Source organism: Arvicanthis niloticus, chromosome 9, assembly GCF_011762505.2.
Source record: "Arvicanthis niloticus isolate mArvNil1 chromosome 9, mArvNil1.pat.X, whole genome shotgun sequence".
NCBI lineage: Eukaryota > Metazoa > Chordata > Mammalia > Rodentia > Muridae > Arvicanthis > Arvicanthis niloticus.
The window spans coordinates 22,361,085-22,388,854 of NC_047666.1; the positions used below are offsets into that span (position 1 = coordinate 22,361,085).

General features: G+C 48.6%; 1 protein-coding gene across 1 annotated transcript in view; it reads right to left on the minus strand.

Moving 5' to 3' along the window:
• Window positions 1-485: 485 nt before the first annotated feature.
• Hk2 (hexokinase 2) overlaps window positions 486-27,770 on the minus strand; it is a 34,388-nt gene continuing 7,103 nt past the window's right edge. Inside the window, 17 exon segments of the mRNA XM_034511744.2 lie at window positions 486-2,831; window positions 4,323-4,556; window positions 5,148-5,303; window positions 6,527-6,710; window positions 6,807-6,906; window positions 7,884-7,979; window positions 9,924-10,043; window positions 10,279-10,427; window positions 11,459-11,763; window positions 13,223-13,456; window positions 14,738-14,893; window positions 17,914-18,005; window positions 18,007-18,098; window positions 18,378-18,477; window positions 18,795-18,890; window positions 19,515-19,634; window positions 23,927-24,075. Of these exon segments, the coding sequence (XP_034367635.1) occupies window positions 2,687-2,831; window positions 4,323-4,556; window positions 5,148-5,303; window positions 6,527-6,710; window positions 6,807-6,906; window positions 7,884-7,979; window positions 9,924-10,043; window positions 10,279-10,427; window positions 11,459-11,763; window positions 13,223-13,456; window positions 14,738-14,893; window positions 17,914-18,005; window positions 18,007-18,098; window positions 18,378-18,477; window positions 18,795-18,890; window positions 19,515-19,634; window positions 23,927-24,075 (2,528 nt within the window). The 3' untranslated portion in view covers window positions 486-2,686.

Consider the following 27,770-nt stretch of genomic DNA (forward strand, 5'->3'; position numbering starts at 1 on the left):
GGGGCGCAGTTCGGTGGCAGGGCTGCTAGGGTGGCCCTGGGTTCAATGCTCAGCACTTGTTCCGTTTTCTCAGGCATTCGAATATTTGGTCCCCAGTTAGTGCTGCGGTTTGGAGGAACTTAGGGAGGTGTGGCTTTGTTGGAGGGATGTGTCACTGGGGCAGGCAGAGCGTTTAAGGACTCACACTCTCTGTCTACTGTTTCTGGCTTGAGGATCAGCCTCTGCTCTCAGCATCTGATCTGTTTCCTGCTGCTGCTGGTTCCTGGCGTTTATCACAGCCATAGAAAGCCATTACAGGATCCAACCCCCGACAGGCTTTAGTATTCCAGAATCCATCTCCATGGATACCAAAAGATAACTCAACAGTCCAAATGTATTGATCCCATCAATGATCGATCAGACTGGCCAGGAAGCTCTAACTTGCCCCAAAGATGACCACTCTTAAAAAAAAAATGCCCATTTTAAAGATCCAATCACACACTGAATATTTTGAAAAAAAAAAGTTAAAATTTATTAATAATAGTTAACATCACATGGTTAATTCAACTAGTTCTCTACTGTACATGGTGACAAAATGCTCACTAGACAGAGTGCCCTGGGATTTGAGATGAATCAAAGGTTCACTGAATATCACACAAAGCAGCATAAGCAGAGAGGGCTGTCAACCTAGTGCTGGGAGCAGCCAGCCTCGTGCTAGGAACACAGCACACTGTCTCATGCTCTGGATTGAAAGCCAACTTCCTTAAAAGCTACACACACACACACACACACACACACACACACACACACCTTCACCTTAAAAAAATAAAACAAAGAGTCCTTTCCTAGATGGTGCTTGATTTTAAACTTTAAAATTCAAAATCCAAAAATTTAGTCAGAATCCATCTGCACTCCGTGGCTACCTGCTAGTGGTGCACACATCCGTGGCTACCTTCCAGTGGTGCACACACACATCCACAGGTGGCTTTGGCTTTCAGAGGTCTGCTTCGCTAACTGTAGGTTGAGGGAGCTACCCCAGATAGGCAGTGCCAGCCTGGAACACCTCAAGATTCGACCTTCCCTTGGGCCTCCCAGGAGGACCTGGGCAGCCTTCATTTCACTGTGCTCCAGCTTGCTCGTTGTAACCAGGCTTTGCTCAGCACAGTTTGAAAGAAGCTCAAAACTTGGGTGCCACAATGCTGAGTTTTCTCTTGGTCTTTCTGTTTGACCCTGTATCTTGCTTATTAGTGTTACAAGGCTGTTTCCTCTTTATTATGTCCTATTCAGGTTTAACGTTGGTGGTCAATTTAATATTTTGAAGAGAGAAGTGAATGTCTGGATTCAGAGGGAATCCTGTTGGGAGAGCAGAGAACAGTGTCTTCCCATTCCTCCAACAGTCTGGAATAAATAACACGTATAAAAAGGCGAGTTGGCAGCTCGATGCAGCTCAGTCCAAGGAAGCAGACAGACAGCATGTGTCTCGTGTAAACCACAAGACAAACCAGAGGTGGGAATCTGCTAGCAGGCAAATGAACAAACACCCCGAGACGTCCCTGAGGTTTGGTTCAATGCTTCATATGGTCTGCTCCGACAATGAGATGTGACTTTTAAAAACAGTTTTCCATGGCTTCTTTTAACTTGTCAAGCCATCTTGAAACGCTGACTGACCTACAAATCACGTCCTCTACGCGGTAGAACTTTAAACAAACCCTTTGGTTTTCTTTGGCTAACATTCTGGGTGAGACCACTTAGGAAAGTGTCTGGACTGAGCAGCCAGCTGCCGTGGCTTCTTCATCCCAGCGGGACCAGCCTCAGTCTCCATCCTTGCTTTGCATACACCTCACAGATGGCAGAGGAAGGTGAAGCAGGAGGCTGGCGCCCTGCCGATCACTCACCAAAAGGTTCCATGCCTCTCCTCTTCCCATGGGTGAATGAGGTATTTCGAGAGCCAGTCAGTGTCTCCACCTCATATCCTGAACTACAGAGATCTACTCATGAGGCCGAGTCAGAGGAGACCCCGGCCAGCTATACACAGAACAAAGGAACATATAAATACATTACTTACAAAATTAACCATTACACGATGAAGGAGAGGACCTGCTTCAAACTAAATAAATTTCAAACATAAATTAAAAAAAAAAAAAAAGTAATTGAAAAGCTACCAAAGCCACCGCTATCCCCAAGGTCTGTTGCTTATGGATGACACATTTAGCCATGTGAGGTAAAGCCACAAACACTTGAAGGAGGTGTTGATTCTAGCTTTGGTGTGGATTCCTCTATTCCAGGACAGCAGGGTGATGCTTACGGGTTGAGTTGATCTCCCTCCCTCCCTCCCTCCCAACGTCTGCCTCTGATGAGAGAAGCATCAACATCCAAGATGTTCTCCACCTACAAATGTCACATTCAGCTCCAAGATGAGGCAACCATGTTCTCAAGACTGTCCCCATCCCCTAGGATTGTACAGGAAGTAGAATGGGGGAAGGACCATCCCGGGAGGTGACCAACAGGAACAACTGTGAACAATTCCTTACTTCTGATTCTCAGGAAGATCAAGGATTGGGTACCAAACTCTACAGTGAATATACAGAGACAAAAGTCCCAGTCTCTCAGGGTCCTCTCTGCCAAGGAAATGCCAAGGGGTCCATCTCCTCATAATTTAAAACAGGGAAGTGAGGAAACAGAGAAGTCCCGTTTGGTCCCCGGGGTTCTATCTCTGCCCGGCCTCCCGGATGCGGCAGGCCACAGCAGTGATGAGGGCCGCTCCCTTCCCACTGCCGTCCTCGGATTCCAGGAAGGACACGTCACATTTCGGGGCCAGATCTCTCACCGTCTCATGCATGACTTTGGCAAAGCTGGAAAGAGAGAAAAAAGGGGGTTGTGACTGGTTCGTGTCTTCAAGTGAGGCTGGAAAGAGAACCAAAGAGTGAAGCATGGCACCTACAAACTAACAAACATTTACTTCATACTCAGTACCACAGACAGGCTTGCAGGGGCTAGGACCACAACCAAGCCTTACACCATGGTGGCCAATCACAAGAGTAGTAGGCTTAAGTTTTGGCACAAACATCTTGAGATGCTGGTGAACATTCTTCAAAACAAATCAGTTGGTCTGGGGATGTAGCTCAGTTGACAGTATTTGCCTAGCACCGTAAGTGAGGCCCTTGGGTTCCACCCCCAGCATCCACCGAGCATGACAGCCCATGTCTGTAATCCCAGCAAACAAGAAGAAGCAAGGGATTCAAAAGCTCAAGGTTACCGTTGGGTACATAGCAAGAATATGCTGTGTGTTAAAGGCTAGTAGTGGGCTACAAGAGACTCTAGCTTCAAAAACAAAGCAAGGGGTGGGGCAGAGCTCAGCCCTGAGAAGCACGAAAAAGCCCTTGCCCGGCCGGGATCAAGATTCAGTCCCCAGCACTCAAATGGTGTTCACAATACCCTGTAACTCCAGCTCCAGGGATCCAATGCCATCTTGTGGCCTCCATAGGCACTGTACCTGTGTACATGACTTCCCCACGCCTCCCACCTCTATCCTGTATATAAATAATTAAAATAACTTTTAAAGGGAAATGATGGGCCAGAGAGATGGCTCTGTGGCTAAGAGTATCTATTGTTCTTTCAGAAGCCAAGTTTGATCGCCAGTACCAAGGCTGCTCACAGTTCCAGGCAATCAGCCTGCAAGGGTACCTTCAGTTTCGTGTACATACCCCGACGGAGACACTCATATGCATGTTTCAGTGCAGCGGGCTGTGTGCCCTCTCATGACCACTCTGCCACCTCAGCAAGAAACATGTACTTGTCAGGACATGAACATGGGATGGGCGTGGCTGTGCTCTGATAAAGCCTTTAGTAACACAGCTGAGTGACAACCGTAGGGTCGTCCTTGGATCACAGAAAAAAAAAATCTTGCTTGAATTGTAAAGCTACCAGAATATTCCCAGCAGCACTATTCAAACAGCCAAAATCTCAAAATGATTAGACATCTCATCAATACAGAAACAGTGGTGATACGATCTCTGGTAACTGCAATCTCTGGGAAATATGATATCTGTGGTGGTAGTAAACTCCTGTCGTCCCACTCCAAGAGACAGAGGATTAGGAATTAGAGGCTAGCCTCAGCTACATAATGAATTCAAGGCTATCCTGGCTCAAAACCAAGTTTCAACCCAGCCTTGAAATTAGCCAACTACACTTGCACAGAGGCTCTCAAGCCAGCAAAAGGGTCATCACCACTAATCTGCAAACTAAGCACTAAACCGTCTTTGGAGTGGCTGAAAGAAGGGCAAGAAGAGAAATACACAAGGAGAAGAAGGAAGACAGGGCAGCCCCCAAGGTCAGACACTCACTGAGGATGGAGCTTATACAGCGTCCCGTCCACGCCCACTGTCACTTTGAGGTTGTCCAACCCACGGTTCTCTCTGATCTTGTCCACCACGGCAGCCATGCCTGCACCACAGAGCTGTGCCGCACGCCGGGCGACCACAGTGCACACCTCCTTCACGATGATGCTGTCGTCACAGGTGCTCTCCAGCCCAAGGTGGCGCAGGATGGCTCGGACCTGTAGAAGGGCCAGGCAGTCGCTGCATGAGAGATAGACAGTGCACCGTTAATTATGCACAAAGAGGCTTAGTGGCCTGCCTTCCCTAAGGCCCCCCTGGTTCCATGGGGGCGTGGTGGAGAGCGGTGCAGTTCCGAACAGTACTCATTCACTTGCTCTTCCTAAAGGTGACAGAGCTACAAACAAGCGGCCTTCATCCTCTTTTACATCCAAGGTAGGGCACTGTCACTACATGCTCACAGGCATGGTGAGTCACGCTGTACTCTCAGCTGTCAAGCAGGAGGATTGAAACCAACTCAAGGGCAACCTTAGCTACATAGTGAGACCTGTCTCAAGAAAGCCAAAATCAAACTATACTGAAAACAAGGAAAATCTTTATCCTACACGCAGAATTGCCCCGACACTCGGTCTAAAGCTCACCAATCCTATTTTCATGGCCTTTTCCCAAGTTCAGCGTGGGTCTTTTGGAGAGTGTCAGTTAGGAATGGGTAACCAGAGGCAGACCTCTACATCCTGGCCTCACATGAGCTGGGGAAACCCTTTAGCTTGTCTATCCATCAGATAAGAAAATGAGGACACAGCCCCACCTTCCTCCCAAGCTTCTCATCCTCACCTCTCAATCTGAGACAGGAACTTAGTTTCAAAGATTCCCCTTGTCTTGAGGCGTTCTGAGATGCGGCCACGGAAGAGCAGCCCCCGCTTCGTGAAATCAATGAGAATGTTGCGTACGATCTCACCCAAGTACATCCCGCTGATCATCTTCTCGAACCTGCAACGGTTGTCCATGGAGGTGAGAAGGGGGCAGATGTGTCCGGGGGGCGGGGGAAAAAAAAGGGGTGGGGGTGGGGAGAGAAGGAACACGGAATCACTCAGGCAACATCCAAAAATCTCCTTAAACATTCAGCAAAACTCACCACCTGATATCTGAGGCCCACAAGGAAAATAAAAAAAAAATAAAAAATAAAAAAAAGGAAAGAAAGAAAGAAAAGGGAAGGGAAGGGAAGGGAAGGGAAGGGAAGGGAAGGGAAGGGAAGGGAAGGGAAGGGAAGGGAAGGAAAGGAAAGGAAAGGAAAGGAAAGGAAAGGAAAGGAAAGGAAAGGAAAGGAAAGGAAAGGAAAGGAAAGGAAAGGAAAGGAAAGGGAAGCACAAACCCCAAACCAATTCCAGGAGCTGGGGAGGATAGCTGAGATTTCACCATTAATTCCACTGGGCAGCTTACATGTGTTCTCTTGGACCTTAAGTAACTGCTGTCAACAGCAGACCTCACCCCCACCCCCCATTCTCACTTCTGAAACCAACCACAGCTATGCCATGACTTGGAGGTCTTTGGAATACGCACAATGCCTTTTTGCAAAGCCAAGGTGCACCAAAGACACTGTTATTGTCCTACCTCGTCTGGTAACCTGCTTCCTTCATTAATGCTACCTGCCTGGCTGACAGAGGCATTTCAGCCTGGGACCTCTAATCTAGACTAATCATAGATGGTAGAGTGTGTTCTAAAGGACCACAGTCTGACTACTAACTCAGTCTGGTAACACTGTAGACAGATAGCATCTTCCTCCCAGGAAGAGTGACAGATCTTAGGTCTCAGCTCAGCTTCAAGCCCCTACACTACACGAGACTCTGTAACATTGGGGATGCTTGTCCTTCTGACAATAGAGGTGTTAGATGCTGAGTAAAACTGTAAGTCTTCCCTCCTGCCAGAGCCACAACAGTTCTTCACACTGGGAGATGTGTGTGTGTGTGTGTGTGTGTGTGTGTGTGTGTGTGTGTGTGTGTTGCCAGTTCCCATCAGGTTTTCCTCGGTCTCAGACCTAGCCTCCAGTACACTCTCCAAGACCTTGTGTTGTCTTTGAGAAGACCCTCTTTGAAGGAGGAACCCATTAGGCTCCTCAAGAAAACAGGCATTCCTCAGAATGCCATGGTGATGGAGAGCCCAGTCAATTGAGGCCCCATTCTGGGATTTAGCTCCGAACGCAGGTGGTTGCCTACCTCTGTTTGCCAGGGTTGAGAGAGAGCTCATCCACAGCAACATCAAACACTGTACGCAGGTCATCCAGGCAGCCGTTGTCCCCAAACGCTCCCCACTCCATGTTGACACACATCCTTCCCTCCTCTCCATCCACCAGCTCCACATTGCGCATCTCTTCCATGTAACAGGCATTGCTTCCAGTGCCTGTCAATCAGAGACCACCGCTGCTCTCTCAACACCAGCCTCCCACCCACCCAGAGCCATGCAACCCCACCTGGGCAGGATGAACAGTGTTCGTACCAACAATGAGGCCAACTTCACAGTGAGGGTCTTCATAGCCACAAGTCATCATAGTTCCAACTGTGTCATTCACCACGGCAACCACATCCAGGTCGAACTCCTGATGGCAAGAAGAAGATGTCTACTCCACAAATCCCAATGTCAGAAACTTCAAGACACATATGCACACATGCATGCGCACACACATACCCCAAATGTTACACGCTATGGTCCATTCTTCATTTCACCTGCCCCTGCTCAGACATCCCCTCCTGAAACTGAGACCCACACTTCCACTGGCCAGGACATTAAGATCACCACTTCTGAGCAGGGAAGATGGATCAGTCAGCAGAGAGCAGTGCTTGCTTCCCTTACAAACCAGAGTTTGATGTTCAGAACCCATGAAAGAGACAGACATGACGGTGCATGCTTGTAATTCCTGCACTAGGGAAATGGAGACCAACAGATTCCTAGGGCCTGCTGGCTATCCAGCTTAGCCTAACTGTTCGGTCCCAGGCCAATGAGAGGATCTGTCTCAAAAACCAAGAAAAGGGGCTGGAGAGATGGCTCAGTGGTTAAGAGCATCGATTGCTCAAGTCCTGAGTTCATTTCCCAGCAACCACATGGTAGCTCACAACCATCTGTAATGGGATCTGATGCCCTCTTCTGGTGTGTCTGAATACAGCTACAGTGTACTCATACACATAAAATAAATCTTAAAAAAAAAAAAAAAAAAAAAAAAAGAGAGAGAGAGAAAAATCCAGGCATAGTGGTATATATCTTTGATCCCAGCCATTCAGAGGCCGAGGTGGTACCTAAGGATTGCCGTGTAAGACTGTACAACACACATGCAAACGCGCGCGCGCGCACACACACACACACACACACACACACACACACACAGCCACTTATCTGCTCACCCTTCTTTGCTCTCCCATTACTTAAAGCCCTTACAGCAGCACCTGCCACTGGAACATGGCCTTCTAGTCATTAACCAACCACTGCTGAGTGATAAGTTAATTCCCCCCCCAACAAAGCAGTAACATGTGGTATAATCCTGGATTCCAGATACACCAAGCCTTGCACCATGTCTCCCACCTCTCGCCGGTGAATCGCTTCCTTCAGCAAGGTGACCACATCCTCGCCCTCACAGCCAGATGCCTTGAATCCCTTTGTCCACTTGAGGAGGATGCTCTGAAAATAAATAAATAGAAAATAAAAATCACACAGGCACACAGTGTGTGTGTGTGTGTGTGTGTGTGTGTGTGTGTGTGTGTGTGTGATATCCGAGAGGGATCCTAGGTCATTCCTGGAGCCTGGTTCTGCCTCTAGCTCTCAGCCTCGCAGAGATTACCCACAAAGGATCCTGAGTCTGCATCTAAGGTACTGAGACTTGGTTACATCATTGGATCCTCACCACCACTTGTGAGAGCTTTGTCATGATCACAGTTACTTGGTGGGTAATCAAAGCACTGAAGGGACTTGCCGGAGATCACACCCCGGCCCAGTGACTCGTGGCTCAAGCCTCATGCAAATGCTCCAGTGCATATTCCCTTCAGCTGACAAGGCCTAGAAGGGCCAGTGTGCGTGTCTTAACTCCAGAGTTAATGAACAATGTCTGGGCAACAACCTACAGAGGTCCTCAGAGTCTTCATCAGGCCCAGAGATGGGGAAGAGGAGAGGAAGGGGTTGTTTCTGTTCATGTCTGCATGCATAGAGCTGTGCACATGGCATGTATGTGGAGGCCACAGGCTGATCGCACACGCCTTCCCCATTTGCTGTCCACCTTATTTTTTTGAGGGAATCCATCATTATACCTGGAACTCACCGACTGAGCTAAGAGTGGCTGATCAGGGAGCACCCAGGATCGACCTGCCTGGCTCTGCTTCCGCAGTGCTGGCGTAACAGGCACGGAACTGCCCCCAGCTTTTACACGGGTGCTGGAGATCTGAGCTCAGATTCTCATTATTACAAAGCAAGCAACTTACCATCTGAGCCAGCCCCCTGAGCCCCTCTTTAGGGCATCCTCCATTGAGTGGTGGGTCAGCTAGACACAGATGCCCATTTGCTTTGTACATGGGAGAAAAAGGGTTTGCTCCCCGTTGCTGTTGGTTATTATACAAACTACAAAAGACTGGAATCACGGCCACCCGCATGCATGGTGTCCACGAGCTTTGCTCATGGTATATGCCCGTCCCTTGGGTATCCCATAAACCTGGGTGTGTCAAACTGTGGTGAGATCCCAAGAGATTCTGAACGGAACAAAACACAGTACCATGGAGCCCTGGCTAATTACACCCACACAGCGACAAAGGCATGCTTGTCTCCTCTACCCATCTCTCATCCACCGCCTCTGGCAAGTGTTTATAACCTCATTTCAGATGATCACTATAGCAAGATAACACCAGGCTTCAACAACCAGGGAGACTTGCCCAAAGCCAGTGATGAATAAATGTAACCAAAGACCTGTGGGTCACCAGGTGTCCTCAACACCTGCCGAAACCTCATCAAACAGGTGATGTCACCAGAGCCAAGGTGACAGCTAGCTCCTGCTTTGCTTACTCTTCACTGAGTTCTAGACTTGCCAGAGGAACCTTACAGAACATAGAGAAACCCAGCAATGATCTAAGATCTTACAGTCCTGGTTGGAACAGTTAACATAGTGCTGAGTTTCCTGATAAAAAAAATATACAAAATTGCACATGCTGGCATGAAAAAAGAGAGAATCTACTCATGGGCAGGGGGACCTCAGTTTGATATTCAGCACCCACGTAAAAGCTGAGGAGGTGGAGACAGGAGGATCTCCAAACAGCCAGACAACGTTGCATAATAAGTGAGCTCCAGGTTAATGAAAGACCTTATCTTTCAAAAACAAGGTGGATAACTTCTACCTGAACATATATGTATGTGGCAACACACACACACACACACACACACACACACACACACACACACACAGAGTATGAGTTAATAATTTTGATTGTTATCGTAATCTGTGTACCCAAAACTTTGGTATCCAATTTCTCCTACGGTCCCCACCCAAGTTCACTCATATCCTCACTCTTCTCTTCCCATAAACTGGAGTGAGCTTAGAGTTGAGGAAGCGCATAGGAGAGCCCTCCCAGAAGGTGGCGCTACCTGATCCAGGCTGTTCTGCTGGCAAGGGAAGGAGAAGGTGAAACCCAAAGGCAGGGACACACCCTTCATGCCCATGTACTCAAGGAAGTCCGCGATGCACTGGACAATGTGGTCGAAGAGCTGTAGAAAGAAAAGGCATTGAGAAACGCAAGCTCAGGCAGCACTAACCCGGAGCAACTCTGCCGGGACCCTGAACCACTGCCCTCCTCAAGCCAGGGGTGAGCCGAGCAAGAGTGGTCTCTGAAATTGGGAGGTCGCTGGGTCCTCCCCTAAGTACAACCCATCATGACCTCCCCTCCTCCATAATGTATCACCGCTGCCGCCACCACTCCTTTCTCTCCGGCTCTCGCCTCACCTCCTCTCCGGTGCCATGCATGACCTCCTGCGGGATGGAGTAGATCTTGTTATGCATCTCCACACCCCTCCGCTTGCCATTACGCACGCGCACCAGCAGGACCCGGAAGTTTGTTCCTCCAAGATCCAAGGCCAGGAAGTCTCCTTTCTCTGAAAAATGAACTCAGGATAATGAGTTGGGGTCACAGAGAATATATTTCTCTTCGTTGGGGCTGTGGAAGACACCCTGTGAACCGCAAGCCTTGGGAGAAGATGGAGTGTGAGCGCCACCCGGCAGTTAAGCGAGCAAAATCTTCAAGACCAAAACTGAATGAGCCCATCATCCAGTAGAACCCCAGAAGTCAGCTCTTCAGAACATGGGGAATGCCAATACAGTATACTTAAAACTGTCTAAATCTGAGCCGAGAGAAGTGCCATGTAGGGGACTCTTCAAAGAAAACTGAAGTCAGAGAAAGTGGAATGCCTGCAATCCCAGAACTTGGGATGTGGGGGCAGGAGGATCAGGAGTTCAAGGCCAACCCTGGCTACTTTGTGAGTTTAAACCCAACCTGACACATTCCTTTTCTCTCTTCAAGGTGATCTTTGAGGGGTGCTTGAATGGAGCAAGGCCCCATATTACCAGGGCACCAAACCCTAGCTTCTGACTCTGGAGCCTGTGCCAACCGTGAACAATCATGAACCAGAAATCTTTTGTATGGGGCCAAACAGGAAATACATGTAGACCCAAACTAATGTAGTCTTTGAGAACTGCCTCTGGAATGCAGACTCCTAGGTTTGAATGTCAGCTGACACTGGTTGTAGGAACTTGAACGAGGTTCTCTTGGTTTCAGTTCTCTACCAAACAGCAAATTTTTAATAAACAAAAAATTGCTCCGAGTGTCTGTATACACGAACAAGCCTAACACATAGGTGATTCAAGGTCATCCTGGACCACATTTGAGGCCAGCCTGAGCTACATTAGACCCATTTCAAAAAGCAAAACTAATGAGGCTGAGGAGATAATTTAGCAGTTAAGAACCGACACTGTTCTTGCAGAGGTTCCAAGTTCAGGTCCTAATACCAGCATCAGAGGTTTCCCAACTACTCCTAACTTCAGCTCCAGGGGGACTGGATGCTGATTGACACATGGCAAACAGCACACCTGCACGCATGCGTGCACACAGGGCGCCGATGCCACGTACCTGTCCCATCCGGAGTGGCGCACACATAAGTGGGCAGCATCTTCACGGGAGCAGCCTCATGCGTCTCCTTGCTCAGACCTTGTTCCATTTCCACCTTCATCCTTCTCTTAACCTCCAGCAGCTGTTCATGGCTCAGCTTCAGCGACTCCAGGGTCTTCTGGCGGGCTCGGTGTTGGTCAGCCAGACGGTAAGCCACCGCTGTCACCATAGCCGCCCCCTTGCCGCTGCCATCCTCAGAGCGGAGGAAGCGGACATCACAGTCAGGCACCAGCCTCCTCACTGCCTTATGGAGACGCTTGGCAAAACTGTGACACACAGAGAAAGAGACAGGTGTGTCCATGGTTACAGCCTGTGGTACAAATGGCTGCAGAGCAGACCGTGCCCCTGCAGAAGCAAGTGATGCCTGTATCTCCTCTCTCCAGTCCTCCCCATCTTAGGATTACTGTATAAAGGTTCAGCTATTCAATTATGGCTGCTCTAGCTGGTTCTTCTAAAGCTACTGGCCCCTGAATGTAGTCACAGAGCCACACTTTCTAATGGAACAGGCCACAGCTCCTCAGCTTAGCAGATGGAGCCAACCTCTGCTAGGGCAGACTACTAGAATCAAATGAATGTTTCTGATGCTCCTGGAGATCCAGCCTCATTTCGTCTGATGCCCCCAGGAAAACACTCAACAACGACAACAAAAGCCCACAGGTATCTTTCTCCTCCTGGACTCTGGCCTTTCTCTTTCCAGCTCCTGTGGATGGTCTTAGAAGCATCCAAACAGCTGGAGCCAGTGAGAGTGTTTAATTAGTGAGAAGCTCTTGGGTGGTGGCCTCCTGCAGCTTCCAAGGAGAGCTGACTGCTGAGGAGAAGCACAGCACAGCAATTCCAAGGCTTCTCTCCCAGACCACCCACACCCACACGGACAGCAAGCAGCCTCTCTGCAGGCCAGCCACTGTAAAAGTCAGCCTCGCCCAGTCACTGAGCCAGAACCGGCCTCCTAACCACATTCCCAGGTTATTCATGTTCCTACAACCCTGGGCTGGAAAGCAGGGATCGATCTCCGGGCCAGATGGCAGCCACCAGCTCAGTTAAAGGTGCTCTGACCAGGCACTGACACGGAGAAAACAATGGCAAAATAAGGGATGAGAAGAGACATCTTCTGGATCCCAGTTGAGATATGAACGGTTTGGAATATACAAACAAAGGGACATGACAGGGCGGGAACAGTTCGACACCCAAATCAGGAGAGGCTGGCGTCTTCAAGGTTGGATGGCCACTAACAGAGGGCATGGCACCCACATGAACCAGCCAGAGTCATGGAAGAACAGGAATGAATCAGTAACTCATAAAAAGAGGGAGATGGGTTAGGGGTGATGTTGGGTTGTGGTGACGGGCTCGCCTACCATGCACAAAGCGTTCGATAGAAAACGCTTCAGAAAGGTGCTACATGCCTGCAATCTAGAACGTGAGAGGCAGAGACAAAAAGATCCGAATTTAAGCTCATCCATGGGCACAGACTGAGTCTAAGGCCAGCCTGGGACTAGATGACAAGCTTGTCTCAAAACAGAGTGGAAGAGGAGACAGCAAGCCAAGGACTCAGCAACCAGGAGCTCTAAACAGAGGGCAAGCCATCACCTGCCGTCAGAAAGCAATCCCACCCACCCATACCAACAGTGTCCACTGGAGAACACTTATGCTATGTAGAAAGCAATACAGAGCTGCCTCGTGGAGTCTCCAGGGGACTCCATTGTTCCCAGCCCTGGGCTGCTCACTCACTGGGGATGTTTCTTGTAGACAGAGCCGTCGACGCCGATGGTGGAACGAAGTCGCTCCTCACCCTTGTTCTCTTTGATCCGCCACAGCACCGCAGCCAGGGTGGCTGCGCACAGGCTGGCCGAGCGCGTGGACACAATCTGACAGATTCGGTGTGTGGCCACACAGTCCTCCTGCAATGGACTCAGACCCAGGCGCACCAGGATCTGGTAAGCCTTCTGGATTCCATCCTTATCCCTGGGAAAACAGACAGGGTGTGAGCAGTGTTGAATTCACTGTGGCAGCCAGTGGGAGGGGCTGTGGGCTGGCAAGGGAGTCCCTCAGTTTTAGCAAAGTCCCCCTTCCAGGGAGCGCTGACTACACAGCAGATCAAGGCTCCTCTCTCAGACCACCAACACCCGCATACACACACAGAGGGAGGCCTGGTTTCTGTAGGTGCTCCTTTATTTTCCACAAGGAAAACCTTGCAGTTCCTTTGTGTGTAACTTATAAAGACAAGACCCTGTTGTTGCTGCTGCACGTGCTGAGTGGGTGAGAGTGTGGGTTCCTGCTGTGTTTCCCTGCAAAGTAGATGAACTGCAACTCAGATGCCAGCTACCTTTGAGTTCTTGAATCCAGTATGAACCCCACCTGTTGCTCTCTAGAACGGCAAAAGCCAGTCTTGTGTCTGAAGACACTGGGAAAGGGCTGGACGTGGGGCCTGAGCCTCTCCTGGAGGAGCCCCATGCCTCTATATATAACACACACCTTTATCTCCCTTTGGGCTTAACAAAGAGCAGGCAGAACTGCTCCAAAGAGTCCTCGAAAAGTGTTTCGAACTGTTTCATTGCCCTTCTTTGCTGTTGAAACTACCTCCTCGCTCTATCACATCCCTGAAACTGTAAGACCTCCTCAATCAAGCAGAAATTCCAAGCACAGAACAGTAAACCTAAATCTTTAAATGTTTAGTGATGAAAGAACAAAACAAAACAAAAAACCAGGATGTCCTTGCTCCCATTCCCAAGCTATGAGTGGGTAAGTATTTATGTCATACTCAAGTTAGTGAGAGTGGAGACTGGTAAATAAAGTCATACGGCTGCCAAAGACGTCTGTATGGACTTCTTCTGGTCCTCCTTACAACCTCAAAAGCCTGACTGAAGGGAGAGCCCACTGGGAAAAGTGCGTCTTTGGCAAGCACAAGAACCTGAGTTCAAACCCCACAATTTATGTTAAAGAAAACAAAAAAATCAGATGTTGTATGTCTCTAATCCCAGAGCGCTGAGGAGGTGGAGGCCGGTGGATCCTTGGAAGCTCACTAAGCCTAGCTCACTAAATTCCAGGCCAGTGAGAAAGTCTGTCTTAAAGGCAGACACTCTGCAGAACACAGACCCAAGTTTTGACACACACACACACACACACACACACACACACACACACACACACACGGAACTCCAGGCCACGCCCCTTATTTCCCTCCCCGGTTCCTGCCCTACTCATGGACACTTGGTAAGCAGAGAGGCAGTGGGCCAAGAAGCTTACTCTTCAATATCTGAGACATCTTTGGTCTCGAAGGAGCCGGTGGTGAGGAGTTCTGGGCTGAGCTTCCCTTGGAACAGCAGCTCTGCCTTGGCCATCTTCACCAGGATGAGCCTGACCAGCTCCCCCATGTACATCCCACTAATCATCTTCTCAAACCTGCAGAGACAGACCAGCACCACCATCAACAGATGTAACCCTCTCTCCTCCAGGAGGACAGAGTGTGAGACTCTGTCTCAAGAAAAATCAGTAATCATGGCAGCAGCAACAACAACAACAACAAAAAGGCTTATATAGGTCCCATCAGGAAACAAGATGGCTAAAATTATATCAAGGTACAGATCTTCCCACTCATCCACCGACACTGCCTTTCCACATTTGTGAATTCAAGAAAATGGATGATAACAACCTGGGCAGAGGCTAGGAGGTGGTAGTGCATCAATTTAGCCTGGTCTTAAAAACAAAACAAAACAAAACAACAAAAACAAAAAGCCAGTAACCTGGACAGAGACTGGGGTAAAGTTCCAGGGCAGGCTATAAGTGAGCTCAGGAATCTGGGGGTGAACACGTTGAAAGCCGAAGGAAAAAATTAGCGCCAGCACTTAAGGAAGTCCAGCAATTTAATTTGCTATCACTAGGTGGCACTGTTTTCTTTAACGATTGCTCTTTTTGCCTCGGCCCCAGTGACAGAAGAAACCAAGCCCTTCGGATTATCTTCTTGGTAAAGAAAGCCCCTTGATGTCTCATAAAGGGGTGGAGACTGGAAACATAATGGGCTGTGTACTAACTAGGATGGGCCACATCACTCAGGAGGCCCAGCAGGCGTGTGGCACAGAGCACCTAGCAGGAATTGAAAACCAGGCCCTCAATCAGCAAAATTTGACTCGCTCAGAGTAAGGCTATGCCAACATTTGGGAGGCCGAGGTGGGAGGACTGGGTCTTAGGCTAGCCTAGGCTACACGGTGAGATCCTATCTCAAAGAATTAGAGAAATAGTTCTATGGTTAAGAGTGAGTACCACTCTGAAGGAACAAATTTGATTCCCAGCGCCCAGGTCCACATGTAATTCTAGTTTCAGGAGATCCAGCGCCCTCTTCTGGCCTCCTCAGCACTAGGCATACATGCACACAGTGCACTCAAATACATGCAAAAAAAAAAAAAAAAAAAAAAAAAAACACTCTTGCACATAAAGTAAAAATAGATAAGTGGGGGTGGGGGCTGCACACCTTTAATGCCAGCACTAGGGAGGCAAAGGCAGGCAGACCCCTGAGAATTGAGGCCAGCCTGATGTACAAATTGAGTTCTAGCACAGCCATGGCTGTTACAGAGACATCCTATCTCAAAAGAAAAAAAGAAAAGAAAAACCAAAAATCCAAAATAAACCTTAAATGGAAAAAAAAATCTAGGTCATCTCAGATAGTGAGTCCAAAGTCAGCTTCGGCCACACGAGAAGCTGTCTCAAAAACCAAAAACCCCAAAGCTGGTGCTGAGTAGCGGCCTGGCTTCAGCACTGTAGAATCCCAATGTCTACATCGCACTGTCCACAAAGCCGGCTTCACACTAACTGAGGGGTAGTCCTCCATCAGTGGCTCTTTACAGCATGGCTGCCCAGCAGCGCCTCAGGGTCACCCTCTTCAGATCGTTGTCAGCCACCTATGGCCAAGCCAGGTGCTGCTGCTCATTTTATCTTTGGGCTCTCCCAAGGACACATGGCTCCTCACAGTGACTTGGGTTCATCCCACTGAGGGAAGCAGGCACTGAGGGAATGGCGTTTCAGCTGACCTCTCAGCACCCACAGCAGACACAACCACAGGGTCCATTAGAAACTGCAAGTGCACAGACTCGAATTTCAACATGGAATGAAGCCTGTGACTTAAAGAAAGGCTGCCCACCTCTGCCCCAGGGCATAGAGCTGGGTTCTCCGGGCTCCTTTCCCAAATAGAAATCAGAACTAAATTTTTCTAAAACATTCACAGCACCAAGAGGACCACAGAAATAAACGGCACGTTGCTCAAAACGGTTTTGCAACAGCCACCAATCCTGTTTCAAGATCTTCCACAGAGAAGTTTAGCAAATTCGAGGTTGTGTAAGAGTCAAAAGGAGGGCCGGAGAGAGGGCTCAGCACTGGCTGCTCTTGCAAAGAACCCAGATCGGATGCCCAGCACCCACATGATGGTTCACAATTATGTGTGACTCCAGTCCCAGGGGATCCAATGCCCTCTTCGGATCTCCAGTCACCAAGTACACATGTGGTACACATGCATACATGCAGGCAAAACACTCACACATAAAATGAAATGAATAAACCTAATTTAAAGAGATGAAAGGAAATACAAAGTCTTTAAAAAGAATCAAAAGTAACAAAAAATAAGGCTGGTGCGTCTCCAATTGGCCCTGGGTCATAACTGGGCCAGAGGTCCAGTGTGAATGAAGACAAGCCATGGGACTTGGAATAAGTGGCAATTAAAAAAAGAAAGTTAACCCAGGGCAGCACATCTTTAATCCTAGTACTTAGGAAGCAGAGGCAGGTGGGTTTCTATGAGTCCAGCTTTCATCTACATAGGCAGCTCCAGGCCACCAGAAACTAAACAGTGAAACCTTGTCTCAAACAAAACTAAGAAAACAAGTAAAGGCCAGGTTTGTAGCTCAGTTGGTAGTGTTTGCCCAGGTTCAATTCCTATCATCAAATAAAACCAGCTGCTGCAGTCTTGGCATCCAGGCAGTGATGAGCCAAAGGCCACAAAATGGTGTCTTTTTTTAAGAGTCTCATCTTGCCGGCCAGTGGTGGCACATACCTTTAATCCCAGTATTCGGGAGGCAGAGGCAGCAGATCTCTGAGTTTGAGGCCAGCCTGGTCTACAGAGTGAGTTCCAGAACATCCAGGGCTACACAGAGAGCTGCTGACCAAGACTCTGTATTGGGAAGAACCCAAGCAAAAAGGTGACCATCTTGAAGGGCAGTGTGGTTTATCTGCTTCTTGTCTCTGCTTTCAGCCCCTTTGCAGTCTTATCATCATGACCATTCTCGAAACTAGTGAGCCTCCACAACCCTTTGGGGATAACGCAAAGGAAGCGTGGAAACAAGCCCTTGCTGCGGCAGTCCCCACCTCAGCTCCACACCCTACCACCCACCCACCCACCCACCCACCCACTCACCCACCCACAGAAAGATGCCACTTACAGCTGCTTTCCAGGGTTCAGTGAGCCCATGTCAATCTCTCGGTCAAACTCAGTTCGGATGTCATTGAGTGTACCATCGTCCCCAAAGGCCCCCCCACTCCATGTTGATGCACATCCGTCCCTCGTCACCCTCCACCATGTCAATGTGACGCATCTCCTCCATGTAGCAGGCATTACTGCCAGTACCTGGTCAAAGGAAGAAACTGTTCAGTGGCTACATGTGTTACTGTCTTACCCACCTCCCTCTTCATTGCTTGTAGAAGTCTGCCTAGGGGTTGAGATTCCTGAAGGCAGCCTCCTGGGAAAGCACAACAAACAGGCCAGGCCTCTCTCCTGTACACTGCTTAACTCCGTAAGTCCTGGCTTGGCCTAAAGTAGCTGCATCACTATCTTCACATAGTAGGAAACACCCAAGCTAATGATTAGTTTGTACAGCGCTGGCCCTCACGCCAGGCTCTCACTCACCCACAATGAGACCAATCTCGCAGTTCTGATCATCATAACCACACGTCATCATGGTCCCAACTGTGTCATTCACCACGGCCACAATGTCGATGTCAAAGTCCTGCAGGAGATCAAAGGGCCTTCATCAGCACAAGGGAAAGACGGGTGTGAAGACAGAGAAAGAGCGAGATGCACCATGCAAGTATGCTACTAACCCAATCCATGGCCACACATGGATAGAGGTGGGGATCACCCCGACTCCCCCATCCACCTATTCTCCATTTGTCTTTACCAATAAAGACCGTTGTCCAGACAGCGGCAAGGAGCCATCTCCTGCTCCATTCCCGGCTCGTGTCAATCATGCCAACACAGGAATGTCTCATTGTCACCTGACAATGAGGACAGCCTGTGGACCCCGAGCTCCCACCCTTTACTCACCCCTCTGCGCTGGATAGCCTTCCGGATCAGATCCACCACATCTCTGCCTTCCACGCCACTGGACTTGAACCCCTTAGTCCATGAGACCAAGAAACTCTAGAAGCGGGCCAAAAATAAAAAAATAAAAAAAATTATTTCCCACAACTGCAACAGCAACCTTTCAAGTCTTTAGCAGGGCCCTCTACCTCAGGCCTAAAGTCATGGTTAAGAAGCGGTAAATTATATATATATATATATCCTTGTATTTCTGATCCTCCTGCCTCCACCTCCTAAGGGCTGGAATTTCAGTTAGGCACTACTGTGGCCAGTTTGTGCTGTGTTGGGGATGGCACCCAAGGCTCAGTGCATGCTACACAAGCACTCTGCCAGTGAGCACACCCCCATTCTTGGGTATCTTCCTTTCACCCGTGGGGCTTTCTCATAGCACTTTAGATCAAAAGGAGACCTTAACTTCTCACTCCTGGTAGCATAGACAGGATACCACAAAGTACGTGGGGGAGGGGGACAGAACAGCACTGCCTGGGGGAGGGGCAGAACATCACCGCCTCTCCTACTTCATCGCCACCCCCTACACCTACACATAACACATACACACAGCTTCCCAGAAGGACATGTCTCAGTACTGAAAGCTCATACGTAAAACCCCTCCTCACCACTGCCACCCCAGCTGCAGGTGGCTCAGGAGTCCCCCTTCTGAGAAAGCAGCTCAGCCCGTCATACCTCATCCAGTTTTGTCTGGTGACAGGGGAACGAGAAGGTGAAACCCAGTGGGAGCTTCTTCTCTTTGATTTGTAGCTTGTCCATGAAGTTGGCCAGGCATTCGGCAATGTGGTCAAACAGCTAAAGACATGAGCAGGAAGGTGAGCAGGGAGGCAGGGTGACAGGAGACAGACTCAGGGTGATGGTTTCTATCAATTGCCCACTTGATGGAATCTAACATGACCTAGAAGGCAAACTTCTAAGCATGCCTGTGTGGGAGTTTCTAGATTAGCTTCGTGGAAATGGGGAGATTTCCCCAAATGTGGGTGGCAGCCTTCCACAGGCCAGAGCTCTGAATTGATTAAAAAGGAGTTAGCTGAGCCCCTATCTCTCTCTCTGCTTCCCAACTGTGGACATAATTGTCGCCAGCACCTCAGGCTCCTGGCTCTCTTCCTACCACGACAGACTGTATCCTCCAGCTGTGAGCCAAAATCGATGCCCCCTTTCTAATGTTACGTCTGTTAAAGCAACAAGTAACGTATAAAAACGTGCAAGTAGAACATCTGTCATCATTTGCTCTCCCGTGAAAAGGAAATGACATCTGGACTGTCACTCAGAACGACATCTGGACTCAGTCACGCAATGTGTACAAAGGCTTAATGCGAATCATAGTGCTCGCTAGATAAATCTTCCATTTAAGCCTTTAAATTAATCTTGGTCAAAAGAACCCCAATAAGTCAGAGGACGCCATGGTTATCACAAAGTCCACAAACATCAGAGAACAGAGCATCCTCTGCTGGCCTTCATGTTAGTCCAGCTTATCCTCCCGGAATAGAATGCCCATCTCATGCCCAAGAAGTTCTTTGGCTCCCCTGACTCTTGATGGGGAGTGACAGGACTCGTTCCCTTGGTGCTCTATGAACCAACTCAACCAAAATAAGCAACCCTTTTAAAAGAAGAAATTCCCTGAAGGCAATTCAAGGATATTATTTTTTGGTTTGTTGTTTATCTTATTCTTTTTTTAAGTTTATGTGTATGTGTGTGTGCGTGTGTGCGTGCATGTGTGTACATGAGGTCACACTCTCACCCATGGAGAACTGGAGTTGCTAGTTCTCCAGTGTTGTGAGCTGCTTGATCTGGGTCCTGGGATCCAAACTCTTGTCCCCTAATAAAACAGCAATTGCCTTTAACTAGCAAGTCATCTCTGCAGTCTCTATTTTTGATTTCCAGTTTCAAAATGAAAGACAGGGCGAAGTCTGCAGGGCCCATACAGCCACCTCAGTGTGCAGAGGTGTGTCCTGATAACTCAGGCTTCCAGTCAAGCCAGAGCCCACAACCGAGCAGTTTCCCCTTCACCCACTCCACACCTTCAAAGAGAAGCTTAGCTCTCCAGATGTTGAGAGACAGAGGGCGGCCATGTGGTATAGCTATACTTACTCTGGAGGCTGGAGAGGGTAAACAAGAGGCCGAGGAAAGAGGGCCAAGTGGCAAAATGGAAACACCAAGGAAGAAGGAGCAGAGGAATGGAAGACAAGTGTGTTCCTTCCCAGAGAGGAGCAAAGCACGCAGAGTGTCTGTATTTGGTGCTAAGCATGCAACCTGAGTTTAAATCCTAGAGAGCAAAGCCCGACTGCTCCACGATGTCCTGAGCCTTCACACATCCCTCAAGGAGACCTAGCAATCTCTTAACAAGTCTTCTCTGGAATCCTGAAGCAGATCTCAGCAATAAGGGATGGGGTTAACAGGCCCACTGGCTCCCTGCTGTCTGGGGCCATGAGCAGGTGTCGGAGTCAGGAAGGAAGGCAGCCTAATCTAGGAGGAGGCAGCGCGCTCGCCCAGCTCCCACGTGGATCCTGTCCATCTGTCTCATGCCAAGCAAGGTTACCCAGTTGATGCTGAACTTTGAACCTCCAGTCCAAGGCAAGAGCACAGACAGGACAGGGCTGTCACCATGAGGGGTGTCAGTGGCTACCTACCCTTGAGCTGGCCAGAGTTTTAATATACAAATGACGCTTCTGGCGAGAGCAGCAAGCTCTGCTCATGCTGAAACAAATACGGGCACATTAGACAATTCACAGCATACGATTCCCAATGTTAGTTTTTCTTTTTCTTTTCTTTTTTCCCCCAGTACTGAAGACTGAACCCAAGGCCTTACATACGGTATGTGAGGTCTCATGTATCTTTACAGCCTTTAGGGTGAGTGTCTTTATCCAAAGAAAACAAGTCACATAAACAACAAGCAGTCATGGGAATTGGGGGGACCTTTATCTGGGGTGGGAAGCAAGATATCTTCCCAGTCCTCAGCCCTGACCTCTGTTCCTTCCTCAGCAGCTGTCCTCACAGAAAGCAAGAAAAAAAAAAAAAAGTCCCTGTATTGAGGAGGCTGAGACAGAAAAATGGAGAATTGGGGGCCTGCCGAGGCTACCTTTTGAGACCCTGATATCAAGTCAAACTAAATTCAGCTGGTCAGTCACATGTTAAATTTGCCATGCTTCATGTGACTCCTGGCTTCACGCAGGGCAAGTCCATTACAGAAAGGTCTGAGTAAGCAGCAAGATCAAAAACCTACATGCTTTCTAGAAGGAAAAGAGGAGACAATTGCTCCCCTGAACTGGAGGACCAGCCTTCTCTTCCTGCTATCTGAGGACAGGAAAGATGAGATGCTAGAGAAGGCAACACCTTCCTGCCATAAAAGGACTCAAGGGGCATAAGCCTGCTGGTCTGTGCTCCAAACACTCCCTTTTCCTTGTTGACAGGAGGGTCTGCACGCTCCTCTTGTCCTGAGATATACCTCACAAACCTCAGTAGGGTGTGCCAGGGCCAGGGCCAGCATCAGGAGGCTGAGAAGGAAGGGGTACCAAGTTCTCTGAGACAGACATCAGTGACCAAAAGATAGATTTCACACTGGACGGGTTCACAGCTCTTTAAGGGCCTTTGCAAATATGAGTTTTGATGATTTAGCTTTTGATCTAATGAAATTGCATTTTAAAAATCTATTTCTTTCCCTCTTTCATTAAAATACTTCAACTGGGCTAGGGAGATGACACTTAGCACCAAGACTGACCACCTGGGTATGAACCCCAGAACCTACACACACACACACACACACACACACACACACACACACACACACACACACACTAAATGTAACTTTAAAAAAAATAGTCTTTAATCCTTCTAACTTGGTGGTTTGAGATGTTTTTATTATTAGGTATTTTATTATTAGGTGTCATCTATTTTAATTATTTTCATAGATTTGATTTTCATTTGCAAAAAAGGTCACACTATAGTTAGGCTGGCCTTGAACTCTCAATCCTCCAGACTCAGCTTCTCAAATGCTAGGATTACAGATGTGTACCTGGCTCTGACCATCTGAGAGATTTCAAGGTAAATTTTAACTTGGGGTGGGGGGGTCCTGAATGTTTGAAAAAGAAACAGAATCTTTTTCTAGGTTGACAGACACACTGCAAATGTCAACTCAAGTCCCAAGCCCTGGCCAGGCTCTGAGGGGAAGCTGCAGGACCACAGGGTATCTGGACCCTTCCTGTGTTTATGGAGACAGGAGATTCATCCAGCACACTGCTCAGACATTGCAAGTCTTTTTCAAAACCACAGCCTAACTTCTAGAGTGCTTTTTGGCATTGTCTTATTTGGTTCTCAAATATTTGTCATCTGGGAGCAGGGCCCAGAATGAGACAGAGAAGCAGCATGGCTACCACATTCTTCTCAAGGGGGAACACCACCATTGCGGTACAATACAGAGCAGGGAGAAAATCTGAAGAACAAGCAAGCTCCCATGCAGACCAGCAGGCCCCGGCGAGCCTGCCAGTCGTTGCAGCTCCCACAACTCCCCTCTCTCAGCCCATCACCTAACGAGCACCCTACGATCCCTCTCTACACACAGACTTGGGTACTGCTGGCTGATACCCATTGGCCCAGAATCATACAGCGAGATTGTCCCCAAACAGAACCCAATCTTTTAAGCAAACACCCCGCCATTGTGCCACCATAGTGTTCTTGCACCACATAATGACCTTCAGGAGAACTAAAATGCCCACAGTCCCAGATACCCAGCCTCCAAAGGAGGCAAGCTGACCCTCAGGGCCACGCCCAAAGACAGGCAAAGGATCTGATATGTCCTTTGCTTGCTCAGCTCACAAAACTCCCTTTTCCAGGAGTTTGGTGGGAAAGGGGCAATTAGGCTGTTGGAGTCCCACCTCTTCCAACCATCCAATGTGGATGTAAACTTCTTTTATTGCCAAGTGCCCTCTGAGCATAAAATACGGCAGGAATAGTCAAGGCTCCCACCAGAGGAAACCTTATAGCTGGAACAGAGCCCAGGATGTCCTAGTGCCTGTCCTTCTGTGACGGGAGAAGATGCAGCGTGTCCCACAGGCATTGGTAGCCCAGTGGTTACAACAGGAAGACTGTACCTGGGTTCCACTGCCCCGCATGATGTCCTCAGGGATGGCATAGATCTGGTTCTCCATCTCCACCCTCTGGAGCCCGTTGTCTGTCACCCTCACTCGGAGCACACGGAAGTTAGTTCCTCCGAGGTCCAGAGCCAGGAACTCCCCATGTTCTGTAGACAGACAAAGGAAGGCCACTGTCAATTTGGGGAAAGACAAGATCAAACTGCCTCATGAAAAACAGTTAAGATTTCAGTACCAGTCACTCATGGGTAAGGGTGGGCAATTGGTTCACTTTTTCTGGATACATTTGGTTGGTGTTCTCGTTCTCTCGTTCTCTCTCTCTCTCTCTCTCTCTCTCTCTCTCTCACACACACACACACACACACACACACACACACACACACACACACACACACACACACACACACAGTCTCTCAGTATAACCCAGGCTTGCCTCCGGAGTCCTAGGATTATAGGCATGTCCCATCACACCCAGCTTTATGTCTGGCTTCCTCAATGATAAGATATTTTTATAACTTTGTAATTCACATGAATAATGAGTCACTTTCATCATTCAGCTGTCCTCCTTAGCTTGTCAATGACTTAAACTGAGTTATCTGGGAAGAAGAAACTCCACTGAGAAAACACCGCCAATCAGATAGGCCTGTAGGCTTTAACCTACCAGGAAGCTAGGCCTGGGACGGGAAGTACCTAGAGGCTCTTCCTAACACAGCTGGCTGTGGGGAGTCACAGAACTGTAATCACAGCATGAAAGGGAGTGCTGAGGAGGCCCACAGGAAGGCCAGGATGGCAGGCTTCAGGAGCCAGAAGAGAAAGCACTCACCCCACAGTGGCCTCTCCCAGCCACCCTCTACCCTCTTCACCTTCTCCCAAGAGGATAGAGTTCATTTCTGGGTAGAGGAGAGGGGACTCACTGAGTGTGCTGGTCAACACTGAGCCTCTTGTCTGGTTGGGGGGGGGGGGGGGTCAAAGGCATGTTCTGACTAAGTAAACTAAAGGATTTCATCTGTGCCCAGGTCCCTGGGCTCCCCTGAGCACCTAGCCCCACCCCCACTGGCCACTTCTTAGGAGCTCCCCGAATGCAGTGTCCATGCGGTTCCTCAGGACTCAGCCCCCCCCTCCCCCCCCCCACATACTTGATCAGGTGCAGTGCTAGTTTAAATGACGTTCATCTGAAACCCACATGCAGTGTGTGAGAATCCTTGCCTGGCTATTTTTTAACCTAGAGCCTCTTTTACCTCAGGCACACAGAATTTGGTTTGACCTCTGTTCTCTTTTTTTGTTTTGTTTTGTTTTGTTTTGTTTTGTTTTGTTTTGTTTTGTTTTGTTTTTCGAGACAGGGTTTCTCTGTGTAGCCCTGGCTGTCCTGGAACTCACTTTGTAGACCAGGCTGGCCTCAAACTCAGAAATTTGCCTGCCTCTGCCTCCCAAGTGCTGGGATTAAAAGCATGCACCACCACTGCCCAGCTCTCTGTTCTCTTTAAATAGGAGCGTCATACTTGCGAGGATTGTCATGAGAGAATGGAGTAATGTTCTTGACTCGGCCAAAATTATAACAAGGACCTAAGACACACAGAAAGCACCGGGCAGACGCCGTCTCACACCTATTCAGACCAGTCTCCCAAACAGCAAGGGAGACAATAGATACCTTTCCAGGAAAAGCCACTGGAATCAGACCAGGTGACTTAGCATTCCTCTTGCAGATACAAATTTTCCACTCCCTACTGAGCTTCTGAAGGAATCATCACTATTCACTCCAGATGCTTGTTCACTAAAGGCTTGCTACAGCAACACCGGCCTTGATTCAGGGACACCCTCTCCGTGGCCTCAGATGACTTTTCTAGACACTCGAGTACCAAACCTCCACTGGCCATGGGGCCTCAGCCAGATTCTAGGAAACGCTATGTGGTGGTTGTCAGGGGGATGAAAGAGAAAATCAAGGGGAGCTGCCTCGTCAGCACTCTGAGGCCCAGGACACACACGATCAGCTGAATCAGTGACCATGAGGGATGGAGGTGGCCGGCACTGCCTCTGGTTGGTTATCATCCAAGACCAGCCCAGCCGGACTCAGCCCAGCATGGCTCCATCAGGAATGTGATTCGGCTGTGTTTTCTGGTGGACCAAAGGGGACTGTAAATAATAAGAGTGGTGGTAGGAACAGGGGAGGGAGGGAGCACTCACTATTCCTTCAGAATACAACTCCCTCCTCAGCACATTTCCCACACACACTCACAAGCAAGGACTGACCCTCTGAGTTCAGAACATGAGAAAGTGACTCCAGAAATCCTATGATGACCCCACAGGGCAAGGGAGGGATCCTTCTAGGCCCAATCTCTCTATTGCGCATGACCATTCCCCACAGGGATGGGGAAGGGGGGAAGGGGAGGGTTAGGTGGTGGTCAGGACTCATGAATTCTGGCTCGGCAGTGATCTGGCCACCTCAACAGGCTCCTTAGGCATGCCGCCTCACCTGCAGAACGCACGGCTTATAGTGATGACTTGCTACAGCACTTGTGAGGTTTTGATGGAATAAAGACTAGGTGGCACATGAACGGATAACACATATAACACACAGATAGTAAGGTGCCACTGTCCTTGTCATCCTTCATGTTATAGTTCCTTGGTCTGAAAGGTCTTCTCCTAACTCTTGTCGGCCACTCTGAATCTACATGCTACTAGTTGTAGTTCAAGCCCGATCTCCACTGGGCTCTTTCCAAGACATTCCAGAATCCCAGAATAGCATGTGACAGACTGTCAGTGCGAAGGGCAAAAGCATCTGTGGGAAGGGCAGGAGAAAGGTTCTGATGCAAGGAAATACACCAAGAGCAGGCTTCTTAGCCCAGTGTGGTGATGCTCCTGTAATCCCGATGGTTAGGGAGTGAGACCAGAGCCAGTCTCACCTACATACTGAGTTTCAGTCCATTGGGGGAGAAGGACGTTTCTTAAGAAACCATACAAGCAGGGTTGAAGAGACGTCTTGGGGGTTAAGACAGAACACTATTCTTCCAGAAAATGAGGTGTTCCCAGTACCCGCATTGGGCTGCTCCCCACTACCTAAAACTCCAGTGCTAAGGATCAGACACCCTCTTCTAGTACCCATGGGTACTGCATTTACATGGTACACATGTACACAAGCAGGCAAACATACAAATGAGAAAAATAAAATTTAGGCTGGGTTTAGTGGCACGTGCCTTAAATCGAAAGGCAGAGGCAGGCAGATCTGAGTTTGAGGACAGCCTGGTCTAAATGGTGAATTCTAAGGCCGTCAGTTACAGAGAGATCCTACCTCAAAATAAAAAGACAGTAATAAAATAAATTTTAAAATAATACACAATAAAATATACTTTAAAAAAAGGTATCAAAAACTACAGATAAAGAACCCAGTAGGCTCACAGAGACTGCTCCTCTAAGTAAGCACAGTTGGTATTTGAGGCAGCTTACCACCTCATGTTGAATCTGTTCACTAATAAGATGTTTGACTGGCAACTCTAAGGGTTTTATAAGATTTCATGACTTTTTCATACTGTTAACTGCGCTGTTATCACTGGATCCTAACTTTTACTTTTAAAAAAAATTAAAATATGAGAGCTGATGAGTTAGCTTACTGAGGAAAGGTGACTGCCACCATCTGACAACCTGAGCTTCATTCCTGGAACCCACATGATAGAAGGAAACACACTCTTGCAAGTTTTCCTTGGATCTTCATATTTGTGCGCTCTCTCTCTCTCTCTCTCTCTCTCTCTCTCTCTCTCTCTCTCTCACACACACACACACATCAAACAAATAAATGTAGTAAAAACTTTAACATATGATGAAGTAGTGTCTCGTGCCTTCGGTCACAGCA